Source organism: Protomyctophum bolini (assembly GCF_963924005.1).
Source record: "Protomyctophum bolini genome assembly, chromosome: 7".
Lineage (NCBI taxonomy): Eukaryota > Metazoa > Chordata > Actinopteri > Myctophiformes > Myctophidae > Protomyctophum > Protomyctophum bolini.
The window spans coordinates 17,186,527-17,208,650 of NC_137868.1; the positions used below are offsets into that span (position 1 = coordinate 17,186,527).

The 22,124-nt window shown below is 44.1% G+C and overlaps 1 protein-coding gene across 5 annotated transcripts in view; it reads right to left on the reverse strand.

The window, feature by feature from the left end:
* The window catches only part of arhgef1 (Rho guanine nucleotide exchange factor (GEF) 1), a 56,845-nt gene that overhangs the window by 30,144 nt on the left and 4,577 nt on the right, over positions 1–22,124 (reverse strand). For 4 of the 5 annotated variants that reach the window (XM_080767704.1, XM_080767703.1, XM_080767702.1 and 1 more), the window contains exons 2-6: positions 8,519–8,580; positions 3,095–3,277; positions 2,273–2,371; positions 714–756; positions 368–470 (exon numbers count right to left, since the gene is read on the reverse strand). In XM_080767704.1, coding sequence (XP_080623830.1) covers positions 368–470; positions 714–756; positions 2,273–2,371; positions 3,095–3,277; positions 8,519–8,542 — 452 coding nt within the window. In that variant the 5' untranslated portion in view covers positions 8,543–8,580. The remainder of the gene's footprint in view (positions 1–367; positions 471–713; positions 757–2,272; positions 2,372–3,094; positions 3,278–8,518; positions 8,581–22,124) is intronic. The other variant, XM_080767705.1, reaches the window with a different exon arrangement.

The following is a 22,124-nucleotide window of genomic DNA, read 5'->3' on the forward strand; positions in this document are numbered from 1 at the left end:
TATATTTATTTTATTACTCTATTTTACCGTAATTTTGTCTAAATTAAATCACTGTTTGAGGGGGAAAAAAAGATGCATCAATGAAATCATTAATTCATTTGGTTGTCAGTCTCGTGATGACAGCACATTTGACATAGTCAGAAACTCTGTGGATACCTCAATACAATTATACGGTGAGTGTACACATCGAACAGCAACACAGCAGAAAACAATGTGTGGATCTCCCAGCTGCAGTTTGACACCCTTTGCGACGAATCTGCCATCTGGAATTGCTGGTTAGGAGAGGAAAAAATGCCGTAGATGTCCTGCCTAGACCTGTACCTACAGTACAGGTCTACCTTTAAATAGCTTTGCCCCTGTGTCTCACCTGAAGTCTTCCAGCTGCGTGGCCACTTCGGCCGCCTGGTATTCCAGGATCTCCAGGGCATATTGCTTCTGCTGCTCCTCACTGAGGTCTGCACGAGTCCGTTCTTGGAGGCGAGAGGGAGGGAGGGAGAGGTGGATGGCAAGGGGAAATGGTGGACAGTGGACAATGGGAGAAAGGAGAAAAAAGTTTGAGTAGCAGGCAAATATAAAGAAAAGTAATTTGAATATAATTTTGTATGCATTTTCCTTTTCTCAAATAAATTACTAATTTCTTTCAGTGTTCCTTTTGCTGAATTTCTGCAGAAACAGACAGAAAAGAAAACTAATGCAATTGAGAGGCATCTTACCAAGTTCAGATAGTGTATTAGCTGGCACAGTCACCCTGAGGACCTGTGAAAGTCACAAACGGAGAACTTAAACATTTGTATAAAATCACAGTTATACTGTAACCTATAACTTCTCAACTAGCTCATTGTGGACTTATCAACAGACGCAGTGGCTGCAAATCCCCACCAGGGGTCACTTCAATACAAGGAAAAACCACACAACAACTGATAAGGAGGGAGAGAGAAAGAAGAAAAAAAAACCTCAAATTAAAACGGATATTAGAAAACTCCTTTAGACATCACGCAATTCCAAAGAACACCTACCGCAAGTTCTTCCTGTGAGTCAAAGAACGTGCAGAACTAAAGCAATAGAGAAAAAAGACAAAAGGGACGACTGCCGAGAGGATGATTCGTGCACTTAAGGACTTTCCCACGATCCTGACAGGAAGTGGTGAGGTCTGACAGAGAGGGGCTGATAGACGGGGTGAAGGGAGCACACAGCACCAGTCAAGCCGTCTTAAGAGACAGACAATCTGGGGAGTTGACTCAGGGCAGGTGTGCAGACAGAAGACTGATGGGAAAGTGAAAGACAGAGAGATCCAGGAGGGAAGACAGCGGTAAAGAGATGAACTAAACACAGACCGAAAACAAACAGGGCAGACAAACAACGAGCGGTTGGGGCAAATGATTTCACAAACACACCGACATCCAAGTGTACGTACGCACACACAAGCTGTTAACACACAGTGCATCCCTCTCTCTCTCTACCCCACTTTGAGCCTTTGGCCCCCAAACTAGAGCTAAAACGTTATATTGAATCCATACCGATATTGCAACACCAAACAATCCAATCACAAAGGCTGCAATATAGGCTTCTCTTTTTTTTATATACACAGCCAAAAAAAATAAGTCGATATCAGAGAGGCATGTTGCAGACAGACATGCCTCCCTCAAATTGAGGAGTGTGGTAATACAATACACAACACAGAGAGATTGGGTAACAGTTCCATTGGGATTTATTACCCTAAGATCTACTTTTGTACAGCAAATAAAATAATTGTTTATAATCTTATTTTAAGCTGTGATAACAGAGGAATTGTCCCATTGTGCTACAGGTGGATCAGTGAAGAAATGACAATGAACAACTTGGGCATTTAACAGATGCTCTTATAACGTCGTAAAGATCAGAGGTAGCAGCCGCATGAACCGTAGTCAACAAACGGGTTAAGCGGGCAAGTAAATAGAGTCCTATACTTAGAGCATACTTAGAGTCCTCTACTTAGAGCAGCCGTCGTTGAGTGAATAGAGAGGCTATCTGGAAATCGGAAGGTCACCGATTCCAAACTCTCATCTGAGCCACCAGACTACTCACTACCCGATCTGTTGGGCGAAACCGTAAATTAAATAGTAAATTCCCATAGTGCTTGTGTGAGTGCAAGTCTCCATATTTCTACACACGTGCAGGAACTGCGGTAGGTTGGTGAATAAAGTGACTTTGAACATTTGCATGGTTCACCAATTTAGGAGAGCTTGTGGTGCGATACAATAGTGAGCTTCCTGCCTCTGTTACATGTACTTACTGCACCCTTGTCCAGGAAGTTGGCGTAGAACTCCACAAAGTACTTCTTGGTCTCTTTGGAATTGTGTGTCTTGAAGAGCTCAGCATGGAGGTAACACAGCTGAGAGAGAGAGAGAGAGATTGATGAGGATAAATAAGGCTGGTGAGGTGGTTGAAGCTTGAATTTAACCTTTTGTGAACCATTTCAAATGTCAATCAAGTTAGACAGAGGACTAAAACATGTTTTTTGGACACAATATCAGTCTGTCCTTCAAAGACAAACGGCAGGAACTAGTTTGTGTGGTTTTAAAGACCAAAGAGGACATGAGTTTCAAACAAATCTACAACAAAAAGAAAAATGCTACCGTCTGTCCACACCTCCACCAGCAATACTATATGTATGGTCGGTGGGACCTTTTTTATTTGGCTTATTACAGTTTCTGCTCTTTGCCTTCATCGGGCACTTGGTAAGTAACACGGTGATACACATCTAGCTTCTACATGAACACTCACAAGGGCAAGGGGGAGAAGGGAAAGGGTTGGGGGGGGGGGGTTGGGGTGCTGCTGCGGAGGGGTAGTAACAGTACCTGAGCGGGTCACGGTGTCTGCATGCAGAACAGAAGGAGAGACAGGGCATGCTTTATATCACCACTGGACATTAAGCACACATACACGTAATTGTTCTGTTCAAAATAGCCAATCTACAAGCTCACAATGCAGCATGTGGTGACGTGTTGAGCTTGTAGATCTGCTATTTGAGGGGGGGTGGGATTTCCAAATTGGAGACACCAGTGTTAAAGAGGATTCTATTGCATTGCGGGAGTGGGTTAGGGTTAGTACTCACCAGGGGAGCACAGTCAAACTGCAGAATGACATGCTGCAGGAACACCAGCAGGTGGGTGGGCCGTCCCTTCAGCCTCTCTATGCTGTTGAAGGCCGGACACTGCTCCTCTATCATCACATCATTCTCAAAGTCTTCATCCTCAGCCCCGATGATGGGCATGGCTGAGTTAAAGCTATGACCCCACTGCACAGGAAAGAGGAGGGGGAGAAGCTTTCACACATAAAGCACATGTTGACATTTCCCACAGGAAAAGAGAAGCAAACAAAAACCAAAAATCCGACCAACAACAAATTGCAAAAACGAAAGAAGGAAAACACAATTCCCCATCACCACCCAATCTGTTCACCTGGAGTAACACAGACAGACACCTGCCATCACCCAGTTAGAACCACCCAATCTGTTGACCTGGAGTAACACAGACAGACACCTGCCATCACCGAGTTACAACCAAACAACAGTCTGTTGACCTGGAGTAACACAGACAGACACCTGGAGTAACACAGACAGACACCTGGAGTAACACAGACAGACACCTGCCATCACCGAGTTACAACCAAACAACAGTCTGTTGACCTGGAGTAACACAGACAGACACCTGGAGTAACACAGACAGACACCTGGAGTAACACAGACAGACACCTGCCATCACCAAGTTACAACCAAACAACAGTCTGAACCTATGAGCTGGTAGAGAGGCATCAAGTACCGGTAGTCAAGAGGCATGTGAGCTCAGTTATATTTTCAGTTTCTTGACTATGCATTCAAAGTAGTATCTATCTTCTTTGTTAGTTGCATAGACATATTTATGGTTAGTTGAGCCAGTGTAGTAGGAATGTCACTCAGACTGCAGATTTTTCCAACAGAGGGTGTCGAAAACATCATAACAACCTTGGGCTGAAACACATTACCAGACAGCCCAAGTGTCAGGTGCATGCAGCTCAATTACACACCTCTATGCTGTTGTTTTAATCACTGTGTTGAGTGGCATTTATACCGCTCCCTCCCTTTGTTCCCTCTATACCAAATATCTTCACCTTAACCTGTATAGGCTTTTATGTGGCAACTTTAAAGGCAAATGTATGTATAGTATACACTATGTTGCGTATGTAGCATTGGCGTGCAAAAGGACATCAAATTCTGTTTATGGACTTACATGGGCTATTGTTTAAAAGTATAAATAACATTTGTTTTAAAACACACCATCCAAAGCATTGTGCATCTACATAGGTAGGCAGTGGCTCATTTCCAACACCATCCCCTTGAATGAAACAATCAGATTACTGGGAATGTGAATGGAAGCGCAAAGGGTTTCACAAAAAAGGTTTTTTTACTAAATAATGTGTAATAATAATAATGTGCCTTTTAATTCATTAAAAGGCAGGGAGGTTGTGTGAAATTCTTTCAGGTTGTGTGAAATCTTCAAGTTGTCTTCCTCTCAGGCCACATTAAAAGATTTAGTCCAGGGGAGTGTAGCTTGGAGAGAGCGAGGGGAGATAAGTATTTGCACTCAGGGGAAATGGCCCGAGTCCTGCATTGCAAAAATGTTTATTCTTCTTTTCTTTTTTTCCCGATCTCAGCTTTCTTGGGATTTGAGCCATATTTAGCCTCTGGGGATTGTTTTCCAGAAAACCATTTCAACTTGGTTCAATAACACACTTGCAGGAAGGTTCTCCCATAGACAGCTTGTTTTAGAAATTCCAGGCCATAAATACGCAGGGCTCAAGCCGCCCTCATCCCTTTTGAAGTCTGTGAAATAGAAAAGTTCATGCTTCAGGGAAATCAAGGTGGAGGCCTCCTGCTGGAAGTGATGGAAGTGGGTGAGGACTGGAGTGAGCCATGTATTCCCCCAAACACACACACACAAACAACACAGTCCTTGTATTCCGTTTTTTTTTTTTTAAGACACAGATCCCGAGCCGCCACCAGGGAACACCCAAACAGATGAAACAGTCATAACATACGTGTGCGTACGAACGAGACTACACACGCACACCCCTCAACCCACATGACCCCCAACACTCACCATTGCATGTCACAAGACCAAGGAATAACTAAGAACTTAAGTACAGCAGTATTTACGATTTAGTCAAACCTGTGAGAGACTGTGCAATGTGCAGTGTTTTTGTCAATGTTTTTACTCTCCATAAAAGAACAGAACACATGCAGAAGTTGGACCTGGTCACTTCCAGACCTTGCCAATTTTTGGTTATTTTTAGGATAACTAGATAAAATAGGTTAACTTGGTGGTTACAGATTGTGTCAAGACTAAAGGAAAACAAATCAAGGTAAGTCAACAGAATGTTCTCATAAGAATAGCATGATGTGTTGGTGAACCTCCATGTGTACACGACATGTCAAATTACTCCAGGTATGAAATGAGTACATAGTGTGTGTGTGTGTGTGTGTGTGTGTGTGTGTGTGTGTGTGTGTGTGTGTGTGTGTGTGTGTGTGTGTGTGTGTCAACCGACCCCGCCCGGAGGTGGTGTAAGAGGGTGAAACCTTGTAACGGGAAAGAAAGGTGGAGGGGCGGGCGGGAAAAAGAGAGATTGAGTGCGAGTGAAAAGACATTGAGAGAATAACTAGACAGAGAGACTGTGTTGTTCATTCATAGCCAGCACCAGTGGGCTGGGAGTTGAGACAAGCCAGTGTTAGAACTACATGCGTGGGAGGGGTTAACACAACAGACACACATGATTGGCCTGTATCCATGCATTGCACATCTGCACACGCACATCTGCACGCGCGCACACACACACACACACACACACACACACACACACACACACACACACACCCCCCCACCACCAACCCTCCCAACAAACCAACAGTACCTTATCAAGAACAACAGCAACCACAAGCTAACGTTCAGCCGATGTTAGTAACATTACAATGATAACGCTCATAGTGACAGACTAGCTTTATGTTGACACTGGCCCCACAACGGTTTCTGGTGGAAAGATGAAATGTTTTAACTTTTGATCCGTTTTAATTATTTGCACGTCCCGCCCACTCACCCCAGGCCGTTTCTGTAAGACTTTGTTCTTAATAATGTGCCTGGTAAAACATTAATGAATAAAAAAAATACGACCATAAAAAAGGCTTTCAAAAGTCTGTCATTAAACCTCCACACTGCTATAGCTAGTGAGCCGAGAGAACATGGAAATAGTGGTGTCCTCATTATGGGAGATGCTGAAGCCAGTTACTGTAATGTCTCGGTTGTTCTCAGGGCAATGCATGTGCACGTTCATACTCTGAGCCTTAAACGGGCTGGCCTATAGTAAGAGGGAAGTTAATTGTGGATTCTTAGAGGGAAGTTTGCTTATTATGGAGGTCAGCCCATGTCTACACGAGGGGGAGATCTGTTCCGGCACAAGGCTCTTAGATGGGAGGGTGTATATAATATACTATAGGAGCATCCCCTTCCCAGAAGTTGGCAACGCAGACAAGTGGTGGTGCGTTCCAGCATTATTGGCACAGTTCCAGTCAAGAAAGAGTGGTGGATCTCAGTAGTAAATAAGCGTTGTGGCACATCATCTCTCTGCTTCAATGTCCTGAATATTTAGCTATGACAGTTATTTTTAAATTATATCAGTGCAATTTTAGTTACATGTCTTGGCAAAATGCATTGCATATTTTTTGTTTTTCCTTTTTTTTATCCCACGATTTTTGTAGCCCATTTTTTTGTCAAATGTCTATTTGTAATCCTGGCCGCTACACTCCCTCTGGCAACCTGGGGAGAGCAATGAACTGGCCTCATGCTTCCATCAATACATGAGTCCAAGCCGCTTCTTTTCACCCGACAGCGGGGAGTTTCCCCCGGTTGGATGTAGTGCGTGGAAGGAACAACTTTAATGAAACCAGTGCCTTTCACCTCCATCAGGCTCCCCGGATGGCCAGGGGGAGGCAGTTTAGAGACCAGGATTACTGCATGTTTTTTGTGAGGGTACCTACTCTAGGGCAGTGGTTCCCAAAGTGGGGTCCGGGGACCCCCAGGGGTACCTGAGGGAGTTCCAGGGGGGACCCATCTATTTTGTTCATGTTCATAAAGTGCTAAAGTGTTTAAAGCAGTGGTTCCCAAACTTTTTCTTGTCAAGGACCCCCAAATTGACACTACTTAGCCTGTGGACCCCCATTTGAAAAGATATGCCAGGGACCCCCATAAGAGAAGACGTACACATTTAGACGTATACATTTAGACGTATACATTTAGACAGTGTCCCCCCCCGAGTGCCTCCCCAGTGTCCCCCCGAGTGCCTCCCCAGTGTGCCCCCCCGAGTGCCTTCCCAGTGTCTCCCCAGTGCCTCCTCAGTGCCTGCCCAGTGTCCCCCAGTGTCCCCCAAGTGTCTCCAATAGCAATACAAGAGCAATAATACAAATTAATCTTAATGTATTAATCTTATTAATTAATGAATCAAATTAATGAATCAAAATTGCGGCCTGTGCCCAGCACCATGCCAAAGCTTTTTCCTGCAGGAAACACTGCTTGTGGTTGTAAATATATTGTTATCCGTGTTGCGAGGATGAGGGGGTACCTGGAAAAATATCTACCCCAAAAGGGGTACCTGGTCCAAAAAGGTTTGGGAACACCTGCTCTAGGGGACACAGGGGGTGAACATGCAAAGACATTGCATGCCGACTACTGCCAGCATTCTGTGGTTGCAGCTGAAACCGTCACTCAACTGACATTCAGCGTTGGCTCACACCCGAGTGTGGTTTTGAAAGAAAGGTACCGGTACAAGTCACAAAAAGGACTTTGGTCTCTAGTCTAGTGTTCAGGGAGAGGAGAATGACTATTATAACAAGGCCTGGAGGGCCAGAAGTGCAGGGAGGGAGCAGCCCTGCAGCTCCTGGGAGTCGGCAGCTGTAGCCCCCTTGTCCACCCCCACGCCATCACATTCCAGTGCTAACTAGGTGTCAGGTGGCATCAATCTAATGATAGCTATCAAGCGTATGTGCTTTTGTGTGTCTGTGTGGTATTTGTGTGTGTGCGTGCGTGTGCGTGTGCCCAGAGTATGTGAGTGCCAGGAACTGCCGGTATGTGTGCGCGTGTGTTCACCGACAACTGGACTCTACAATCACATTCCTGTCTCTGCTGACTAGCGCCACGTACCAGTACTGCAAACCAGCGTTGGCAACATCACCACCTGCTACATACTGTAGGCCTTCGCTTTCCTTCCTCTTGATGTAAAACCCTCGGACAAAGTCGTGGCACATTGTGACATTTCATCTTTCCACCAGGTCAGTCAGAGGCCATATTGTCTAAAAATACCAACCAAGTCACTGTTACACCACCCTTCGTTTTAAGCCCCCAGCCCCATTGTGAAACCGTTTGTAAGCAATCAGCGATTGCGTGCTGGCCTGGGCACCACGTCGACCAATGAGAGAGCAGGATTCAGACCCAGAGTGGACAGAACATGACCTCACCCCGATGAAGTCGTCGCCGTCCATGCCGCAGTGGGAGGCGCCCACACCTGTCAATCACGTTCCTGGAATGACAATGTGACATCACGATAACTTTAAAGTGGCCATGTGGGAATTGTGGAGGAATCCATTCCGGGACCAGGACCAACTATGCAGAACATCCCTCAGCGGTGCCAACGCCACTCTGTGATTGTCAAGTGGGGGCAGCCGGCTGGCACCACAGTTGGTCTCATACACTTTTATTCACTCAGATCCAAAGCATTGCAAAACAGCAACATCACAAAAGAGCATTTCAAAGTGGAGCAGCCACTCCAGAGTCCACACACCTTAACATAGCCTATTTTTGCCAGCTGCTTGAAAAGCGGCTGGACAACATGTTCACCTACTTCTACTAGTGACCGTAGTGGAAACATTTTCCTCATTGGCCGCCTCTAAGCCAATGGGAGACTTACAATAAAACTGAGGCTGAGGCATACAATCTGATTATAGCCGTTCATAAATGAGAGCTTGCTGTAGCTGGCAATTATGACTGAGTCATTATTGTTTTAATTTTATTATTCAACAATCAAGTCTGCACTGCGGCCATTTTTAAAGAATCAAGTGTCATGTTTGTGTGATGGACAGAAACAAACGCCTCCTCTGAAAACAGATGTTTTAAAAATAAATCACACCCGTGTGAACTGAGTGGTGCAACTCCTCTCTCTCTTTCTCTCTCATTAGCAGGCAACAGTGCAGCACTGTCTCTCTCTCTATTTTTCTGGCACAACAGCGCCCCTACTGGTACTCATAGTCATATACTGGTGCTCAGACATTAACGTCACACGGACACATAGGTGAACCAACACATAGGTGGGTGAACACGGACATTGCTGTTCCTTGGAGTGGTTGCACCACTCAAAAAAAAAGCTACATTAATTCTCCAGTTCTAGGTGCACCTGGCCCCACAGAAAGCCATTGTATAAGCATAGGTCACTGTTCTCTGGTTCCATCCGGGCCACAATAGCCTATGTCCTGTCCTCTGTGCCACAGACAGGAGCACTGTGAACGCATGCTCCTAAAATAGCCCGGGCAAACTAATGGCCACATCTTGCCATGTTTATGCTGTTGTTTATCTGGGTCTGTCATCAGACCAAGGCCCCATTAACAGCCACTGGAGGAGGGAGGGAGGGTCTCTGGGGTCCTTCACTGATGGCTGCCCCTTAAAGGCGCCTGAGCAACAGAAGAAGAAGGGGAAAAAAGCGGAGGAGTGGGGTGGGGCAAATGGGGAGACACAGACAGGAAGTGGGTGTAATTTCCTCAGGAAGCTATCAGAACCATTTCCTGTTCGACCTATCTGCAAGAGTCAGGTCGAGAAAGAGCGGTGAGACAGTGTGTGTGTATGTGAGAGCGAGAGAGAGAGAGAGAGAGAGAGAGACAGAGATAGAGAGGAACAGAGTGAGAGAAGTGAAGTTATATGAAACCTGGCACAGAGTTCTGCACATGGAAGACACCTGCACGCTGCCAAATGCCTCAGAAAGTCACAGAGCAAGTCAGAATCGAAGAGGAAGTTAACTGAGCAAATGAAGAACAGAGAAACTTAGAGGATGTATGTGAAAGACAGCATGTGTGAATCATGTTTATTGCCGTCTCTTCTCCAAATTTAATAATGTAAAATGGACACAGGATTGTGTAGTGCAGCAGATTAGCAATAGAATTGTGCACTTTTTGTAAGAAGCGTGAAACTTTCAGCATAGTTAGTAAATACCATAACATATATTTTCAGATGGGGAGGGAGATTTGACCTCCGAGAGGTCAAATCCAAGTTGGGTCCACTAACTGGGTCTAAATGTCAAATACACATAATTTTTGAACTATTGCAGAAAAAGAAAAAAGAGAAAAACATTGCTCATTCATTTGATGATACTTTGGAGATTGCCAGAACCCAAGGACATACATCAAATCAAGGTCATGGTCAAATTACATAGTAATAAATATATTTAATTTGGACACTGGATTACTGCAATATAGTGAAACTGTACTTGCATTTGTGACAATAGGAATAAAACCAAATCATAATAAACCCATGGTATTAGTCTATTTTAAAACTATATAGTAAATGACAATAATCAAGGTTCAAGGCTTCTTTATGGTCATGTTGCGTTCAGGAAAGAGAACAAGACCAGAACAGAGGCACAGTGCAGTACATGAGTGCAGCTTTGGCACACTTGCAGACCAGCACACCCTTTCATGCAGCGACAGCAGATTAATTCATGGCACGATTTTGATGCTTCAGGGAGAGTGGTCCAAAATGGTTGCCACCCTGTTGTTTCCTTTGTCCAGCTCTAGTCAGATAGCTCTGAAGCATCTCTGGTTCTAGCCTCCAGGACCAAAATGTTATGTTCCAACAGTGCACTTGCTTGGTAGCAAGTGTCCTCGATGTGTTGCTTGAGTGCTGCCTGGGTTGACTTCTTGACTTCACACAGAAGTCAAGAGCCGTTTCCTGGCATCATTCACTTCCATGCATTCAACTGTTTGGTCTCTCACTCTCTCTAGCCGTCGAGATGAAAGGACGTGTTTTGTTGCGCTCTCGCCTGCAGTCTCAAACCGAATTTTCTCGCTAATTATCCATTTCTGCTCCTGTGGATTATGGACTTCTACCTTAGTTCACCCCTGTACCATCACCAGGTGGAAATGGAAAGAATGGATTACGAGAATAACACTGGAAACAAGGAACAGCACAGCAATCTCCACAACAACAATGGATCTGAACACCTGGGCCACGGCACAGGTGGATTCTGCCCTTCCTGCGTTGTTGACCTGCAATCCAGCTAGAAGAAACAGACCCCCGCTTGGCAAAATCAACAAAAGAAAGTTTTGTTTTATGATTCTGCTACTGTCGGGAGACATACAGATTAATCCTGGCCCTGTGACCACCCAGCTACAGGCGTCCGACAACAACTCATCAACACCACCGCCAATGGATTCCACCAGCCAAGGGACGGCCGCTTACAACAACACAGCCGACGTACCTCCACCCCAGCCAACCTGCGCACCAAGTCAATGACATGCAGACGAGGGACACGGTGCGGTCGACAGCACCATCTACAGATACCCCTAACGTTTTCCCCATCACTTGGCACCATGGCACAAACAAAAGAGCCGACCAGAGATGCCATGGAACGCAACGCCATCATCGACGTTCCCGCTCCCCCTCCCCCTCCTCCAAGGCAAACAAATAAAGGGACGGAGCCGTCCGTGAATGCCGTGAGTGCCGGTTAAAACTCACCTGTGGCTAACGGCATATGTTGCCCGTTAAGATTTACCCATGGCTTCCTTGTGAGGTTAGGTTAGGATTTGGGGTAGGGTGTCAGTTCCTCTCAGACTGTTAGTATGTCGGAACTCGGAACAGACCTATGTACCCGTGTTCTTTCCTCTGCCAGCGAACGTAGATAGTATCAGACCTGGTGAACGTGTGAAAGACTGCGATAGTCAGACATTGTGTTGGTTGTCATTGTGCCAACCATGTCATGAACCATTTCATGAACATCCGGATGAGGTGAGGCAACCCTCAGCTTATCAGAACCTATCCTGCTGAATGAAGCCAATACTACCACATCAGTATCAACAGTACATTCTTACTCCTCTGCCACATGCAGAAGCATGTGTCAGCCTCCTCTTGTGAAAATGAGGCAGGGCAGGCCAAGTTTGAATCAGCAGAACAGAGAACTCCACTTCCATTGGTTGCATAAAGCTTTGGGCACATTTTGACCTTTGCCTCGATCTAAATGCATTTCCTTGAAATCTGGTTATATCGAAAGTATATCACCATCACCAAGTGAAAAGGCACCCCCTATTTGGTTTACATTCTACTGTGTTTGATTCCAAACATAAGTTGAACTAGCGGCCATTTTGTATTTGACCTCTCATGGTCCTCAAGAGGCCAAATATGACTTCCCTCCCCATGATCCCCATCTGAAAATGAACATTATGGCATATGCCAACTATGTTCAACTAACAACTATTCTTACAAAAGGTGCACAATTTTCGCAATAGTTGGCACTTAACCGCTTTAGGAGGATTTTGATATTATTTCAAAGAAAGAGTGGTATGATATGATATAGTACGTATGCAGGGTGGGTTTTGCAGTAAATCGGCCACTACGGTAGCCCATTTGGGACAAAACACTGTGTAGAGTTGTGCGACATTATGAAAGACATGTATACAAAATAAAAATGAATGAGATCAAAATAAGCGTTTTACCACAAAACCCACCATGCACACTCTATGGTGGGTCCGGGATGGAGTTATGGAATCTTTCACCTGTACTACTCCTCGTTCTTGGATATAATAACACCAGATTTATTTAGGTACGGAAATGTCTAACTGGAGATGAACACAATAAAAAAATAAAAAGGTATGCATAAAATATTCTGTACCCTCTAATCATGAAGTTTATTTTTATATACCTTATTCCTTTATTGGATTTAGTATTTGGCCAGTTTAGAAAGACATAACTTGATAATTGCAGATTGTTTGGCCACCATGAATCCTGACACAAACACATAATAAGGTTGGTTGGTCACCAACTAAATTAACACATTTCTGGAATGAATGGCAATATTTTGACACAATTTCATTTCCAGACTTTTGTGGAATCCCAGAACTTTTTTTGTTCAGGGAACATTCTTGGAAATGACCAAACTAATATTAAAAAAATTTAATAGACTTTCCAAACCGCCTGCACACACCCACAGAAAACCTGCGTAGAAAGCCTGCAATCTTAACTTGGGTCTGCCTGCTGACACTAGTCTATATAAACCCCTATAGCCTAAACAGAAAAGAAAAAGATGGAAGGGGCCTAGAAGGGAGAGAGGGGGGGGGGGGGGTAGGGGGGCGTGGAGCGAGAGTGTAGGAGAAATTAAATCAAACGAGGGGGGCATACATACAGTATGCACTGCAGCAGGAAATGAAGAAAGAGGCAATACCAGTGGAAAGAAAGAGAAACCAGGCAGTGGAAAAAAGGGGTGTGAGAAAGTGTGGAAATAAATGTCTACCAAGCATTAAAGTATCCGGAAACAAGTTAGCAAGTACAGAACTGCATCTCAAAGGCTACAGCCTAGGGCCGCGTCATTACTGTAAGGCGGTGATGGAAATGATATTTTATTGTATGTTGTGCATCATTTTTTTACAGGTGTTCTGAACATAATTAAACATGTTAACAACTGCTAATATGCCAAATGTTAAATGCACGTGGGCTACTGCTATAGAATCATTCACTGTGGTGGCAACTAAAGATACAACTGTACACCGGTGTACAACAGTGGACTGTGCAGCCCTATTGTGACCTACAGTATATGTATATATGCTTCCATTGTAGCAAACACAAAGCAGACGGGGGACGTACGCCAACCGGGACCAAAATGGTCCGCAGCTAGCTTGGCTGACACCTCTGAAAACAGCCGCAGAGGCCCTCTGTCTATAAAATGTGACTGTGTGTCTGTGTGTGTCACCCCAGGTTCAATACAGCTGTAAACTGTATGCCTGGCCACACAGATGCAGGTTATATAACTGGAATGATGTGGCATGATGTGCGCACAAGTGTGTATTGCAAAATAATGCATACACATGCTTGTGTGCATGGGTACGTATGCTGTGCCAGGGTCCCCCATACGAGACGAATTGTCACGATTGTTTTCTCTTTGAATTAACCGATCAACAGGCTTGCGATGCAACGCACTGAGTTTGTACTGTAGATCAGCTATTGTCGAACCTTGTCCAAGAGCAGGCTGCAGCAATACCCGTCTCGCTAGTTCTGAAGCTGCACACACGCGCCCCCAACGTGCACATGCGTGCCCGTGAGAGTCGTCAATGCGAGTTGACTCTGCCAACACCTAGATCAAAAGCCCTCTAACTCGCTGCTTTGCTCACTTGAGCTTCAGACAGTAAATGTAATAATTCTCGCCCTCAGGGTTGTCCATCACATATGTTAAATAGGCCTACAGAGCATCGCAGTCCCACCCCCGACGAGCGGCCCGGAAGAGAATTTCCCATTCATTTTTCCCATAGACGTCAGAGTCTTACAGGTCTTTAAATAAATACTTTCTGAAACGTCTATGGGGGAAATTAATTGGAAAGTCTCTTTCCGCCGCTCGTCATCATGAAAGGGGGCCAAATCTGACTTTCCTCCCCATGATCCCCATCTGAAAATGAACATTATGGCATTATAGTGTTATTGTAAATGCATAGTAAATCTGAACTTGTTTTGTTTACAAATCTCACAGACAGACATACAAACAAGGACAGAATGAAGCAGGAATGCAAAAAACGTAAATGAAGGATAAATAAACACAAAGTATCAACATTTTCCTATCCTTAATGAAAATGAAGTCCAACTGGCATTGTGTCAGAGTCAAACAATACTACTTTGTACCCGGTTTAGTAAACTCTGTGGCCCTTTTCTGTCAAACAATAATGGCCTACAGAGGTAGACGCACCAATTGCCAAACCTTGGCCCTAAACGCTTTCTTGGAAAGAGACACTGGTACATAGTGACACAAGCTGCTTTCTCATTTGAATACTGGAAAATGTCAGAGGAATGGTCGGGACAAACTTGTCTGGTGTTGGCCTTTCACTCATGTACTGCAGCATGCAACAGGAGAATGTCTGTTTCAGACGGATTAATTTACACATGAAGGTAAATAGGCCGTTTTATGAGGTGAGGGGCGGTGTCTGGCTAGACGTCGCACACATTAGCTAATAGCTACTCCCACTTAAATATAACAGTGTGAGGGAGATGTGCATACTTTTTCTTCCTTCCACAAAACATGACATATATTGAATCACTTGATTATGATATTTGTGATTATTCCAACAATGGAAATTGTCCACAACACAATTATCTTGTGTTTTTAATCACAGTGAAAGATATATTGTGCCACACACACACACACACACACACACACACACACAATTAGCTTCTCATATTAGATCATCCAGTGAACATGACTGAGGATAAAACTAGTCAATTCAAAGTATAAAATATCATTCTGTTTGAAGATGGACAGTAGTAGAACACCACAGAGTGTAAACATAGCCTGAAGACGTCCCTTGTGAAACTGATAACAAACATCAGCTTCACAGACATCAGTAAAACAAACTGCACTGGCTGACCTTTGACCCTTTAGCAAGTAGCAATGCAGTGAATGGTTTGAGAGAAAAGAACAGATTTGTGCACATGAAGTGTCGGGAAGAAAGAACATGTGTTGTGTATGAAGGGAGGTGTTCACATGATGTGTGCATGGAGCAAAATGTTAGAGAATGAGAGCGACTAGAGAGTGAGCATAATACCCTTTCAGCCCCGTTCCACAACAACCTCATCTTTATTTACAAAATCCCTATTTGGACTCCTCTCATCTTTTCAAAAATAATTAAATGTTTTCAATATTGTTTTGTCTCCTCTCTCTTGTCACTCTCTCCTTCCATTGCTACCTTCAGCTCAAATAAGCACCGTTTGTTCGATCACTCCTCCGACACAGCCAGGGCATTCATAGACGGGACACAAGAGCCAATTATGGAATTTAACGACCATTACGTAGCGGCTAAAATAAGATTACGCCCAATAGAGTAAGTAAAACAGAGGCAGGTCTTTCATCTCACACACACACACACACACACACACACACACACACACACACACACACACACACACACACACAAAGTCTAAAGTGAGCATATTGATCCTATTGCCATGTGTGGCACGCTCTTCCACTTTCGAAAGAGACTGCAATTGTCAATTAACGGAATCAGTTAAGACCCCCTGTTGCCGACAGCTCAGCACAAACTTGGTGGCCTGGGCTAAAATCCCAACGTGTCCTTCCCTCCCTGGGTCTTCTCTATGTCTTCTCACTCTCTGCTTACAGACTAATCTGGCTAATAAAAGAATGCTGAGGCGAGCAGGCTAACCACTCTTTCTTTAAAGAGTTTGTTCAGGTCTTAAGCACTACCACTTTCCACAGCTCCTCTGAGGGGAAGTTTCAAACAAGGAGAACCCTCAAGGTTTTGTTTTATTATACGGTTTTGGGAGAGCAGACAAGTAGGTAATTTGTACCACAGCACTTCATAATGACGGTGAATTTCCCCATGCCCAGCCCTCACCTCACCCTAGTCCAAACCCAACCCCACACATGTCCCTTCTTAGCCTCCAGTCTCAGAGTCTGCATCTTCCAAGCACAGGATAAGCCTGTTCTGCCTTAACAAGGCTGCATGAGTATTCCATAACTCCATGTAGTTCTGAACTGAACCCACTACTTTTGTTCCCTATATCTAACATCTCTCAGTCTGTTTTCACTAATGCTTATGGCCAAAAACACTGCCCTCTTCTGCCAAAGTCCATTGGCATATCCAGTCCCCCCCTCCCCTGCCATAATCACCACCAATACTGTACATACATCCCATCACCACCACCAATACATACTGTACATCCTATCCCCCCCCCCCCCCCCCCGTCTGTCTGTCTGTCCGTCTCTCCCATCAGTGACCTCTCTCGTTCTCTCCCCCCCCCCGTCTCCCCCGTCTCCCCCGTCTCCCTCTGTCCCCACGTAGAGGTCAACGGCCTCATGGAAACATTTGATAGGCGTGGGCCAATCAACTGGCATGGATTGGCAGCTCGCAGTCAAACCTCCAGCTTGGCCTAATCGTTTCCATATGCACTGTGTGCGTGTGCGTGTGTGTGTGTGTGTGTGTGCGCGCACGCACGCATGTGTGCAGAGGGATAATTGCCAAACACAGAGAGGCCTTTGATTAGCATTTGGGACAGAGTGAAGTGCTTCTCGTTCAGCTAAGCATGTGTTCTATCTATGCGCGTGTCCAACAAATTTGCAGATTATAAATTCAACCATGCAAACCAGTTATACCCAGTTAAGGCTGAAAAGGTTCTGGAAGCGTGTAGCCTGCCCAGAATCTGGGCTTTGTAGGAATACGCCTGTGGACACGCAAACGTACATGGCAATTTTGGCAAATAAATAAAGCACATGCATGCACACACCTCGATCAACGTTGACAACCGTGCAACATGCCTGCAATCCAGATTTGCAGCATTCTTCACGGGCTAGGCCTATTAATAAAGCATCAATTCACAGCCTTATTTTTATCCCAAAGCACTCCAGATTGTACTCAACATTCTTATAAGCCAAGTCAGACTCTAGGCCTGATTCAAAATATCAGGAGTGATAACTGTTAACTGCTGTAGTGCTCACGTTAAAACAGATGTGGTAATGGGCATTAAGACATTCATTATACTCAAAACAGATATAAGAGACTCCTTTTATGAGAAAACAATTAATTTATGATTACACTATAATTTCACACATATGATTGTTAACCCTACACACACACTCCACGCCCCACCCTCCAATTCTCCAAGAGTAAACATGGACTCTGCTGCCTGGCCTTGCTTTTTCCACCCTGACCCCTCGAATGAAAGAGCTCATTCTCAACTCCTTTCCCTCGGTCTATATCCCGTCTCACTTGCTCCCTTCTGTTCTCCAGCCACCCGTCTGACTCATGCTTGGGCGGACGGATGGATGGAAGCAGCCCTTTCCATTTTCTACCAGTTTACAACAAGGAGACGCACTCTTGGGCTGTGCTGGTATGGGTGTATAGGCCAGGGGTATGCCCGTGCACATTAAAATACTGAGGCTTAATTATTCTGACCAGTGAAGAGGTAATTCAGTGTCTGGGGATGTCACTGTGCGGTGCACACACTTCTCCAACACATGCAAATCCACACAGTCATATGACATATACGCGTTAAATGTCACTCATACAGACAAATGCAAACACACATTTCCACTCTCCACATTAAGCAGTCGGGGTAATAGTAAATGCCTCCACTGGGCATGCTATAAAGGCCCTCCCAAGATTTTTACCCTACCATCAACCACACCAAATCAATGTCTAAACGTAACCATACTAACAGTGTCTAAACGTAACTAAAATGTATTGAACGACCTCAAACCCACGTCTAAGCTTAGATTTACTAACAGGGCTGAACAATAATCAAAATCGCAATATCAACTAAATTTCCAAATTAATTATAATAATTGATTTAATTTGATATCACATAACAAAAGAGCACAAAAGCACTTTCCCGACACAGTCATAGCATTATTCACCTGGGATATTATTTCCATTATGGTCATGACATCTTAAAGAGAGTGGGTTTCAATTTCTAAACTAGGTATTTTAATGTTTTAGGTAATATTTGGTATTGGGCCATTAAGTTAAGTTTAGTTCACTATAAGTCTACATGACTTATAGTGACTGTATACAGTCAATTTCCAGTTTTCTTGACATTCCAAGAATCTAATGGTTTTCATTAATTTCAGGTACTGTATTCAGTGGCCTGCCTAACTCTGGTCCATAGCTCTAATGCGTGCATTAGAGCTATGTTACTCTCAACGTCCGCCGCTCGCATGAATGCAGACCAGCCTCTACTCTTTAGTGTAAATAAAAAGAACGTTTTTGCTACTCACCAAAACAAAGGCGGGTTGTGTCAATAGAAAGACTACTTTCCTTAGTGGAAGCACTCTGAGCCCCCCACCACACGTATAAACTGTACTTTTTGGCCAAAAAGGGATTTTGTTTCCACCGGGAAAAAAACATTTTTAGTTACTCCGCTGCGCCCTCTACTGATATTGCCCAGAGAACTGCCTCATAGAGAATATTTTTCCTCCGGTGAAAAAAAATCCCTTTTTGGCCAAAAAGTACCGTTTATACGTGTGGTGGGGGGCTCAGAGTGCGTCCACTAAGGAAAGTAGTCTTTCTATTGACACAACCCGCCTTTGTTTTGGTGAGTAGCAAAAACGTTATTTTTATTTTCGCCAAAGAGGAGAGGCTGGTCTGATTTCGATTTGAGATTTAAAATTGAAAGTCCCATAGCCTTGTACTGCGCATGGCAGAATCGTAGAAGCAGTAGAAGGTTATGAATCAGAGCTATGGCCTGCCTAAACATGCAATAACACCGGTATGGTGCTTTAAATATCAATTCATGTTGACACTGACAGTAGTATCTCCAATTGTTGTGGTAGTTATATTTATATTTTAAACGGTAAACAGAACTGAAGCCTGACCTCAACATTTTAAAGAATTCTTCTAAAGCCTCTTCTAAAACTTCTAAAATAGCAGACCTACAATCTCGTAGCGTGCCACTCGGTGGCGCGCTATGAGCTTGTAGATCTACTATTTTTCAATAGCTAAATTATAACATAATGTTTAAAACACCAAAAGGGGATCCTGCCCAAAATGGGTTAAAAAAGATTAAATTGTGAATCTCAAGTCCGTTGCACTAAGACTAGACCGTGAGGGTTTAAGTGGTTACCTAAAATGTATTAATTAAACCACACCAACCCCATTTCTAAACGTAACCATACTAAAGCCTCATGTACAGGTATAACGTGTGAGCCAAACCATCATGGCTCGTGGCTCTGTATTAGATATAATTTGGAGCTATGATGACAGATATATCCTTAAACTAAAATGAATTAAACCTCAGCAAACACGTGTAAATTAGCAGTGTCTAACTTAACTAAAATTCAATTAAAAGTTAACATCCTGATGAAGGTCTAACGACCGAAACGTCAAATAAAGAGCAAATATATGCACATTTTGTCCTACGCACCTGTCACCAAGCTTTTGAGGTGTGCATCTGCCTCTTTCTAAGAAATTAAACCATACCAAACTCGTATTAAACAGTGCATTACTGCATTTCGTTTTTTTCCCCAAGCAGGAGACTATGACCTTGTAGCCCACAGATTTTCAACTCCAACACAGAATACACTGCTGTTGGCTTTCAATCTAGCTACCTAATCGGAGGAGACTACAAAAGTGTAGGCAGCCAGATGAACACAATTTTCTATCTGGTCAAAAAAGAAATGTAGTAGTAGACTGGAGTGTCCAATATTGCAGCAAACTACTGGTTCATGTCAGTCTTGAACGATGGAGAAAGCCGCCATAGCTCAGTAGCTGAACACACTGATCTTCGTCTGTTAAAACTGGAATACCTGTGAGCTAGCTTAAGGCGGAAAAAACATTGCCCTGTAAGGGAGCTGATTCCAACTCTCCATTTGCCACATGAATGCACTCAACAATGTCAGGGAATGGGAACAGTGTATAGGTCTGCACAGAGCACACATGCATGTATTGTACAGTGTGAACAGTGCGCTAGGCCTGCAGACATGCACACATAAGTATACATAAGCCTGCCTGCACCAAGAGCAGCGTGATATAATACGTTAATGGGCGGTTCATTACGCTTGTGGCAAAAAATATATATATATATATATATATATATATATATATATATATATATATAACAGACTTTCTTTTGTTGTTGATCTATTCAAAGTAAAACTTTAGTTTGCATATAGCCTGTAGTGTGTAATCCAAACGGTATCTCCTGAGAAGAAACAACAGTCAGCAGTTTGCCAACTTGGGTTCGTCATGAGGCAGCGTTTTGGACGACTGATCTGAGTTACAGACAAAAGGACAGATACACAACAGGCCCATCAACAGCCATGTGTTGGAAAGAAAATGTCCTTGAGCAAGAAACCGTACCCGATATCATCCAAAGCAAAATGAGTGTTAATTAATTCTAACTCTGAATAGACAATGTTACTCCCAGACAACACCTAAAATGTAAAGATTAATCTGATTACACTATTAGAGTGCCGGCAATACTGATGTGGTGTGTGTGTGTGTGTGTGTGTGTGTGTGTGTGTGTGTGTGTGTGTGTGTGTGTGTGTGTGTGTGTGTGTGTGTGTGTTACATTATCACAAATTTGGCATTTGGGCTTAAGACTACATGTTTCCCAACTTCCCCCTTTCATGTATACAATTAATATCTGTGCATAGTGTGCATGTGAGGCAACTGTGGTTAAAAACAAAACAAACACACCTTTCAAGGTGTCACGTTTCACAAAAGGCAGGGATTACCACAATACATTCATGTTATGCAACAAAGGAACAGACATGGTTTCTGGAGCAGCAGCAGATAGAAGACTAGCACTCTCTGCTCTGTCTCTCATTATCTGCTGCCTGCGCGTCAATCGAACTGCAGCCAGACAAGAATACCTGTGCTCCCTTTGAAGTCCAGGCCTAACTACAGTAAATTATTAGTTTCCCTGGAAGCCAGCTTCAGGGTTCTGTGGGGCACCCCCGAGGCCGTTCCACGGTTGAGCGTCATCAAATGCTGTAATTGGTAGACCTCACTGTTACCCTATGTGACTGTTCAACTCTATTGCCCCTAGCTCCTGGCAGATACTGTAGGATGCATGTGTGAGTTTATGTAGGCCTGCAACAATAGTGAGAGAGAGGGGGTGGTGAGAGAGAAGAGAGACAGGCAGGGAGAGGCACCTCTGATTAAATAGCCAACATTCCTTTTAAAAAGGAAGAGACGGTAGCCTTCGGGCTCGAGACAAGCCTCCACTTGCAAAAAAGGGTGAGAGAGTAGGACGAGAGAGTGAGCGGCAAAGCGAGGGCTGGAGAAACCGAGGGAGAAAGAGGGAGAGGATGACAAGTGCTCAGTGCTGTGGGGTGTTCCCCGGCCTAGTCCAACGGAGCGAGACAGGAAGTGG